The sequence below is a fragment of the Plasmopara halstedii genome (genome assembly GCF_900000015.1).
Source record: "Plasmopara halstedii genome assembly, contig: Scaffold_444, whole genome shotgun sequence".
NCBI classification, from domain to species: domain Eukaryota; phylum Oomycota; class Peronosporomycetes; order Peronosporales; family Peronosporaceae; genus Plasmopara; species Plasmopara halstedii.
In genome coordinates, this window is record NW_020187364.1 from 520,565 (window position 1) to 529,647 (window position 9,083).

At 43.8% G+C, this 9,083-nt stretch overlaps 4 protein-coding genes across 4 annotated transcripts; 2 read left to right on the forward strand and 2 right to left on the reverse strand.

Moving 5' to 3' along the window:
- Positions 1 to 1,885: 1,885 nt before the first annotated feature.
- Positions 1,886 to 3,133, reverse strand: PHALS_10069 (RxLR-like protein; the record flags this gene model as incomplete). The annotated part of the gene is made up of 1 exon (XM_024725426.1): positions 1,886 to 3,133. The coding sequence occupies one exon, from the start codon at positions 3,131 to 3,133 to the stop codon at positions 1,886 to 1,888; it is 1,248 nt and encodes a 415-aa protein (XP_024576204.1).
- A 1,302-nt stretch (positions 3,134 to 4,435) lies between these two features.
- On the reverse strand, positions 4,436 to 4,708 carry PHALS_10070 (uncharacterized protein; the record flags this gene model as incomplete). The annotated part of the gene is made up of 2 exons (XM_024725427.1): positions 4,436 to 4,617; positions 4,681 to 4,708. 2 exons carry the CDS (start codon positions 4,706 to 4,708, stop codon positions 4,436 to 4,438), a joined length of 210 nt encoding a protein of 69 aa, XP_024576205.1.
- Positions 4,709 to 5,128: 420 nt separating this feature from the next.
- PHALS_10071 (uncharacterized protein) lies at positions 5,129 to 5,547 on the forward strand (the record flags this gene model as incomplete). The annotated part of the gene is made up of 3 exons (XM_024725428.1): positions 5,129 to 5,208; positions 5,270 to 5,354; positions 5,416 to 5,547. The coding sequence occupies 3 exons, from the start codon at positions 5,129 to 5,131 to the stop codon at positions 5,545 to 5,547; spliced, it is 297 nt and encodes a 98-aa protein (XP_024576206.1).
- Positions 5,548 to 8,746: 3,199 nt separating this feature from the next.
- On the forward strand, positions 8,747 to 9,076 carry PHALS_15405 (uncharacterized protein). Its single transcript, XM_024725429.2, has one exon. It carries the CDS (start codon positions 8,826 to 8,828, stop codon positions 9,045 to 9,047), a length of 222 nt encoding a protein of 73 aa, XP_024576207.1. The 5' UTR covers positions 8,747 to 8,825; the 3' UTR covers positions 9,048 to 9,076.
- Positions 9,077 to 9,083: the final 7 nt, after the last annotated feature.

The window sequence follows — 9,083 nt, forward strand, 5'->3', positions numbered from 1 at the left end:
AAAGATCGGGCAAGCGTTCGTGGTCTTCAAGTCAAAGTACCAGCGCACGGTGGCGCTGGGCACGGCGCAGGCGGAGTACATCGCACTGAGTCTGTGCACTCAAGAAGTACTCTGGGTGCGGGCGATGCTCAAGGACCTTGGTCATGAGCAAGTGAAAGCGACTCGCATTTGGGAAGACAACCAAAGGGTGATCGCGCTGGCGTCGAACGTCAGCTACAACGCAAGGACCAAGCACGTGGACATTAGCCATCACTTCATCCGGAAGGACGTGGCCAGGGAGGCTATTGTCGTCAGCTTTATCGGCACGGAGTTGCAGTTGGCGGACATGATGACAAAGCCGCTGGGAACCAAGCGACTTCGGGTACTTCGCTCGGCGAGCGGAGTACGCGCCAGGCTCGCTGCGCGTTAGCGGCGAGTGGTAGTGTTAAAGTGGCGCCGCGTAATAAGAGCTGGACGAGCCAAGGACTCATCGATGAATGACGTGAAGGTGATCAATGGTCTGGAGGACGCGTAGGGCACGTGCATGAGCTCTGCCAAGATAGGGAACTGACTCGACGAATGATGACTGGGATCGGCAATTCACGTATGGCAATATCAAATAGGGAGATAATGAAGTGAGTGCTAGATGTGATTGGATCTCATCCAAAACTCCACCCCCCGCGACCATTCATCTCGTCGGGGCGTCGCAGGGAGAAGCTCGAGGGCGGCTGCTGCAGAGACACAGGGAACAAGAAGGGTGCACAGGAAGGTAGTTACGGACATGTAGGAATGGTGGATTGTATAGCTGCTAACTAATTCACTTCGGCATTTGCCTCCACTACATAACATCGATACCCTAAGATAAACACGACAAAATGTTGATTTGTTGATAAAAGTCAGAGTGAAAAAGCTGATTATGTTGCTATGTCCTCGTCCAGACATTGCGATATCGATACCACATTAGGCTGTACGATCAGGTCTGTAGATCATAAAAGGACGTTTTCCCACAGTAAACCTTAAGCATCATGAAATTAAGTCTGGGATGTAGCCACAATCACGAAAGTGAAGCCACTACACCTTAACCACAAGAGTAGCAAACAAATGTTAACGTTATGTATAGTAGCTGCGATATCGATTTTCAACTGTAATGATCACATCTTCTCAACACTAACAAATCATGTGACACATAGAGTCAGATCTTACCCATTTTCTAATAAAAAAAGTCCGGATGTTGACCTTTCTGTACTCCTTACGTCTTACAATCTCTATCCCATCATTGAGATCCGATGACATTATTGGTCAAGATTCAACTTGCAGCAGATTTGAGTTCAATAAAACCAGCACTGCCTTTCGTGGATGCGAAATGTCATTTATGGAGCTAATACGAATGACTTTACACTTATGCGTCTTCTTGGTTCGGAGACGATGATGGATGCCGGGATGGGGATACAAATAGTACCACTTCTGAAGTTTTTCTGGGTCTGCGGCGTGTAAGTGTTTGAGCACAACGGAGTAAGAGCGATGAAGGTCACTGCTTTCTATTCACTGCAATATTCCCAAGTTATTTATTTCTAAAAGTGTTCTACCATCTTCATGATAGGAAATGGCTGTTATTGTGAATGGCCATATCACTATCAATTCAAGAGCACTGTATGCGATAACAAACGGATCCTCGTGGAGTGTGAAAAGCACACACAGAGTTGAGTTATCATAGCAAAATGGTAAATGCCAAGGTCTTTAAGCCGGATCATTCGATCTCCGCATGCTTTGATAATTAATGTAGAAAGATCATTCTACTAGTAAGCAGTGCACGTTTGTTGTGCTCTACAAATGACAGAAGCTTTTAGATTGTAATGCAAAGAAAGTGTATCATATTTTTTGTCACGAATGTGTTGGTAAACGCAGTTTATGTCCCTTGTAAACCAATATCGAGACCAAGAACATTTAGTTCTTTAAAATTGGGATGAAGAAGAGCCGTGGTGTATTCATTGCGGACGTAATTGGCCAGCTCAGTTCTAAAACACACTCCGAAATCGTCAATCTTCACGTCATTCGCTACTTCCTTCTCAACAGTGTCAGATGATAGCCCCTTGGCAAACCATTCCTGATATTGTGCTTTTTGAAAATAAAGGGCCCACTCTCTGGCTAGCAAATCTGGAGACATTTGCGCTGCCCAGAGCATGATCGCCACTTTTGCGGGACCGATAGCACTGGTTAGCGTATCAAGTAGCGTCAACATACGTGCTTCATTGGGATACATTACATAGAAATGATAGTGGTAGGACACCCACACTTGAGGAGAAATTGTTCTAGGACCATGATAGAGAAAATTGAAGAGGTGATACTTGGTGCCAATCACCATTTTCATGACATCGTCCGGTCTCTTTTTGTCGTTCAGCCAAACCGCACATAAAGCATCCATGTACTTCTGCCCTATGTCATTTTGATTTTTTGGAGAGGTTAAGATTCTAACTAGATCGGACTCTCCATAGAACTCGGTAAGATGTTTGAGTTCTTTAAGCACATATGTCTCTTCATCTTGATCTCCACTCTGAATGCGTATACACTTGACCCACTCGTTGTAATGATCACCAAAGAAATTGTGACGATTGATCTCCGCAAGAATCTTCTTTGTTACCCTGTCAAAAATGAGCGGATCATGATTGATTAGTGCAACAGCGAGTTCACTTGTCTCAGAATCCAGGAGCGCTCTTTTGAATATAACATCCAGATCACCTGAAGTAAATATATCCTTCATAGCAGAAAGAATTACTTCGTGTCGTCTCGTCCAATCATCCATTTCTCGAAGGCAAACAAAGTAGGCCCATTTTGCCCATGACGTGTCCGCCAGGAGGTTTTGTGACCCTAATTTCATTTCGCATATCGCAGCATATTCTTTTGGCGTCACTTTAATCTCCACATGTCTGACTGAGGCGACGATGTGTTTCAAGCCAAGTAGGTACAAGCTTTTTTTGGTCATCAAAACTTCCTTTTGGAATGTAGGGAGTGATAATACCCTGAATTCATCGTCAATGCTCTGAGATCCACTTGAATGCTGTGTCTGTGACGTGGCTGACTTGAAATTTGTTCTTGCCAAAGTACTGGCAGCGAGAAGACTGGCCAGCACAATAGCGCGTAAGTAGCGAAAATGCATGGCTGTACTTGAATGGTATTGTGAGAGTCAGACCTGATGTGTGATGTGGAGATCGATAAAAGTGTCCACGAGGTTAGCTAGAGCTTATTGTAAATATGCCAATTTAGAGGTAGAAAAATGCAACTGCAGTGAACCTAATATAGTGATGTCTGTCTATTTATATCGTAAAATTGTGCACTATTACACTATCGAACAGAAAAAAATCAAGTTACACTTTAAATGTTATTGTAAATAATCAGATGGGAGGTGGAATTTTCAACCAAAACTGATAGTTTTATTGAACAAAGTAGATTTTATATATTTAGTATCAGTCTGAAAAAAAAATAATTTTGCATTTTTGGAATCAGACACATTTGAGGGTCTCGGTCATGCTCCTAGATGGACGTACGGAGAAATCCTTTAAGCATTGTATAAGCGGACTATATGAGTCAAAACTTTGGTTTTTAAAGGTGAACGGCAACCCCATGCAGTAAGTTGCAGTTGTGAGTCATTTTTGACGACCTAATTGTGAAAAGTTTTCATTTTCCATAAGGGTAGCTAACGAGGCGTTTTTGCGGTACAACTCGAAGAGTTGCTAATTTCATATCTATTGTTGGTTACGAAGGGTCACTAAAGCAGCTTCTCAAGGGCCAGATGCGGTAATGATTACCTGGTAACTTGTACCAGGTATGGATATTAGCTGGTGAAACACTCAGGTACGTATAAATGAGGCATCGATGGATCTACCAACATTAGCTGTACATTACAAAGGACACGTAACGTACAGTTAATATTGGTGGATCTTTGAGATAGAAGACAGAAAATACATCTCTATATGGGAGAAGCTGGGATGGTAATGGTATAAGGGAATCCGAAATGTTTTAGACGGGGCAATGACGCGTCGCGCATACGGTCTCCAAGACAAGACGTCACATACAAGTGTCAATATCAGCGGGCAGTGCCTTTGTGAAAATGACGTTAATGAAAACTTCATCGCGAAGTTTTCACCAGACGCATATGTTCGACGCGTCGGCAACAGTTGACGCACTCAAACGATCGTCACGTTGCCAGGAGCTAAGATATCAAGTCACATACGTCTGTAAAGCTTCCAGACATGCTACAGCGTTCCTGATCACACCAGACGCATGCTACAGCGTTCCTGATCACACCAGACGCATATGTTCGACGCGTCGGCCGCGCGCGTAGATTCGTAAAACTTTACTGCTCCGTTGGGAGATCGCACCTCACGATAGTAGAAATACAGCAGTTGCTTTAATCGTGACATACTTGAATTTGCCTTTACAAATTTGGGACCTATGTCATTTACTTGTGGTTTATAGTCGCTTGTCTACTTCGACAATCACTTTGCAGATTGCGACACAATGCCACACTCACTCTTTTCACTTTATCCCATCCCAATGGCCGTGATAAATTGCCGCTACAATACGTCCAGCTTATAGCTGTTTCCAAAACGTTACATACCATTGTATCTGCAAATATACACTCTATACACCGCAATATATAATGACAAGACTGCGGCTAGCTACCATTTAGACTTCTAAACTGACTCAGGCACTCAGCCCCATTGCTGTTCATCTGACCAATTTCATTAACTAAGTCAAAGATGTCGTAGCTTTATTTCCCGCCAAGAGCTCTTCTCCACTAAAACGTATGTGAAATTATCACCAAAGCTCTAGTGAAAGAAATGCGAGAACCTAACTCTTTTATCTTAAAGTTGGTCCATGTACTGTGGTGTTTAGGTCACGAAATACCGAGGATGAGCTCAAATACCGGAACCAGGGTTAGGGCTAGGCAACATATCACGCAGCAATGCTCTCAAATCCTGCAAAATGTTCAAACGAAATCAAAAACTCGATACTTCTATAACAAAGATCTAACGGTATCGTGGCTAGAGTCGGCATTTTTAAACTCTCCACGTTCACATAATTTGTCACGACAGTTGCGCTACGTATCACACTCCTCGAAATTTCAACTCTTGCCGAGCCCCAGAGTTTGATGTTGGTCAACGCCTTTACCTCAATTTTCACCCCACCTCTCTTTGACAAAGTCGCTTGTTTAGAAATTAACATCAATATGTACGAGGTACAATTGAGCTTAGTTTTTGCCGCTCGCTTCCACTGACCTCTCAATTCAAAGAAAACGAGACAAGCGTAGCGCAAATGGTGGTAGTGCTCTAGATACGACATCTGCAAGTATCACGTTGACATCTTACTGTGAGGAGGTTCCTTTCTATCTCCGTAGCTTTACTGAGATCCAGCGCAAAGTTCTTTTACTTTCTGCAGTTAACCCGACGTTTGCGAAACGAAAATCGTGTTTTGTATTCAATGCAGCATCCTCACCATCCTTGTAAAATTTCAGTAGATATGGAAGATTCCGGTTTAAGCCGCATTTGTCCGGGACCCTTATGGAAGTAGGCAGCTGCTGTCTTCTCTTGGTATTTTCTGCCGTTAACTAAGTGATCGCAGTTTTTGACTCCTCGCCATTGTTTGCTGAATCTTTCCTCCCCAGACGGACAGGCAATAATCTTGGTTGCACACAACAAGCCTATTAGCAGCGTTGCAAAGAATCGCGACATAGCAGTTCTCATGTTGATACTGATTCTTTCAAAGTTATACATCTAGTAAATGCCTTTTTTCACATGTAGCACAATCCGTGGTGATGGCTATAATGAAGCGCTTATCGTCTGAAGTGCACTCAATTTGAAGCTATTTTAACCTCTCTGTCGAGTGAGAAGACATCCTCATGCTTGCGCTCAAGGAGGTAGGCACGTTACAGAAATGCCCTCGGGATAGGAGCCGGTCGAGGTCACTCCAAAACCTGGTTGATGCGAGCACAGAGGTGTCTCACAAGCGCGACTTAGGCTGCCAAAAGCTTCCAGGCGTGAGGCTTAACAAATTTACTCTATGAGTATGTATGCTTCATCCAAGGGCGAAATCGAGACTACATTATTTTATTCAAAGAAATACTGAATATAAACCCAGTCTGCATCCAACTATATACTATCTTCATTGGTAGGCGTGCCACTAAATAGCCCATATTACTAAGGACTTCTCTTTCATTGGGTTTCGTCATTTAATTGTACCAAAACTTGGTACTTCTAAAAAAATCAATTTCACAAGTGAATTGAGAATTTTGTTCAATTGAACCAATTTGTCTGGTGCACGTGCACAATAATACGGTAAATACTTCGTTTCACCCTCTACCATCAATACCTTAACTACGTTGGGATCGGCGGTATGAAATCGCATAAAAGTGAACGTTCAACGAGCTCCGATTGCGCTTAGAGTTTAATCCTACTTCTTACACATTTAGGGCACTTTTAATTCATAAGTCATTTCTTGTTCACACCATCAATTGGCCAGCTAGCTTTCAAAAGAGACGTGGTTCTTGAACTGACGTCTTAAGACTATATTCTGCAAGGTCTTCGAGTTGTTTCACAAAGGAAATCATCTTCGAGCCCTGACCCGACACCTCCGCCCTTATCTGGACACCTACGCTCGAGAGTCTACTAAAAAGAAAGTATTTTGCGACCCATCTGCATGATCGCCACACGTTGTGCCCGTCCCATACGGTGGGAGGTGTCGTAGCACCTCGATGCGGAGCTGATGACGACCCCCAGGTCGTCATTTATGAGCGAATACTGGCTCGGAGATTCAACCTGTCCATGTGCAAGCTATATGCAACGGCCCTTTTCAATCTCATCACGCAACGACTATGGTTTCAAACAATCCAAACTTGCTCACCGCACTGGCGTGGAGCCCTAAAATGTTTATGCATGCCGTCCTTCTGTTTGCGTCAGGAGCAAAAGTCGCACCGTGAGCTTTGATACTCCACAAGTCACAACGACTTGGGAGTACCACCTGCACTTAGAGCAACAGCGGTAAGAAAAACGATTTCTCTATCAGAGCTCAACCTCGAGTAATGAAAAGTGACGAGTGGGCAGAGAGTTTTAACACAACTTAGTGAGGAAAACGTGACACCTTACTCGTCTCCCTGCTTCGCAAACGAGAGTTTGTAAGTCTAGCTAAATATGGGCTAAAGGCGTTCGTGTATATCCATGGTCTAATATTCCGTTAGACGATAGCACAAATAGTAACCTTTCCACACAGAAGTCAACGGGGATACTGTACTTCTCGCGCAGAAAAAGTTTTGGGCCCTAAAGTTGCGTCAACAAAAGCACAGAAGGTCGCACCGAAGATGGGGTTCCTCAAATTGTTCTAGCTCCATTTTCAACGACTTCGCCATGTACCTCGTTCGGTATCAAACAGAAGTTTACAATTGCGCAAAATCCACCGATACTACGATTAATGAAGATAGAAGCAATAGCAACAGTTTAACAACTGGTTTCGGTACAATGTTGTTCAGATAAAGTTATTACATAATATCCATAATCTTTGGAATAGAAGGGCAATGTCACTATAAAGGTTCTCCATTTTGCTTCTGAGGGGACCATACAAGTCCAGCCTCTGTGAACTTCTCAGTCGAATATTCTCTGTGTCGGCTATACAACAACCCACGGTGCACTTAGTAGCAAACTTAGTCAACCCGACGACATAGTCGTGAAAAATGTAGATCTTGTGCGGATGGAACGCTTGACCATCGAGTACTTGTTTTCGGGACAACTAGACACGCTTGGTGATCGTGTGTTGATTGTTCGCTCTAAAGGGATCAAAGAAATGGCGGTTTAAAGCCTAGACGTAGTAGGAGACGTTCACCACTATGAGTGTGCGCTGGTGACACGTCGGGGGATGCTTCATCCAGGTGTCGGTCGAAGAGCAGATGACGCTCACAATAAGGCCACTGGTATTCCAACACCAGTCTATCTGACGCAGGAGCAAAAAATGATTATCGCTACATGATGGAAGTTCATGTAGCCATGAGTCGGCCATGCTCCAAACGGAACCCGATGTGTTGCAGATGTGGTCTCCAAATCAGTAGGCCGCATACTATAATGCACACTCACTGGCAGTAGCTCTGCTGATGCATCATTCTTAACATGGAAAAACGGAACCGACATATGCATGCCGCGAATACTCGCGCCGTACACACGATTACGTCGGACGCACTTCAAAAGTGCCCATCAGCAAGCATTCGTGGGTATTAGTGCACTATGTCCAGGAATATTGCATTGGCATCAGAACTTCATCCGCGGTTAGAACGTTTTGTCATCTTCATGGAGGGTCTTTAAGATGCGACTCGCGCCAAAACGTTCCGCATCAACGCGACCTTCTTTGGGAGTCGTTGGTGCCGCATGAAAAAAGAAGATCAGTCTTCGTGGTGCGGCTCAGGAGGGGTCCGATAATAGAGGCTTTGCGAGCTTACCAGAGTTGATGATTATTAGATATATTGACAAGGAGATAGTTTATCTTATTACCGAGCAGGCTCGTGATACTCACAAAAGCTAATCTGTGCTTATACAAGATACATGTGCGGCCTGCACGCTCCTGCTTACTGGATTGAAAATTATGAAGGATCGAGCTCTCATGCGGGATCGCTTGATGAGCATCTCACGGGGTGTTAAGGTACTGTACCTAGTGAAAGTCGGAATCGATGAAATCCAGCTTTGAAAGGAGCGACCCTCGTAAATAGAGGTGATGCTTACAGTCTCACAAAGCAGATTTAACCCTCCTCCGCACGGAAGTAAAAGCGACTTTGGCGCGAGCCTGAAGCTGCGTTAGCTTCAGTACATCACATGAAAAGATCCAAAATCGACCCGCACCATAGCTTTGTGAGTACACTTGAAACATCTGGAGATGAGGAATATTATTTAACAAAAGATCAAAATATTCCGACCATATTGCATCGAAATTTAGGAGAAATAAAGAATTCAGTCGCTTATGTTGGTAGAACAGGGTTCATTGTTTTTCATGGACACAAATTTTACGATGCGAGCGATATGGAGCTGGTGATGTAGTTGGATGTGGCATTTTGTTCGATACAAACACATTTT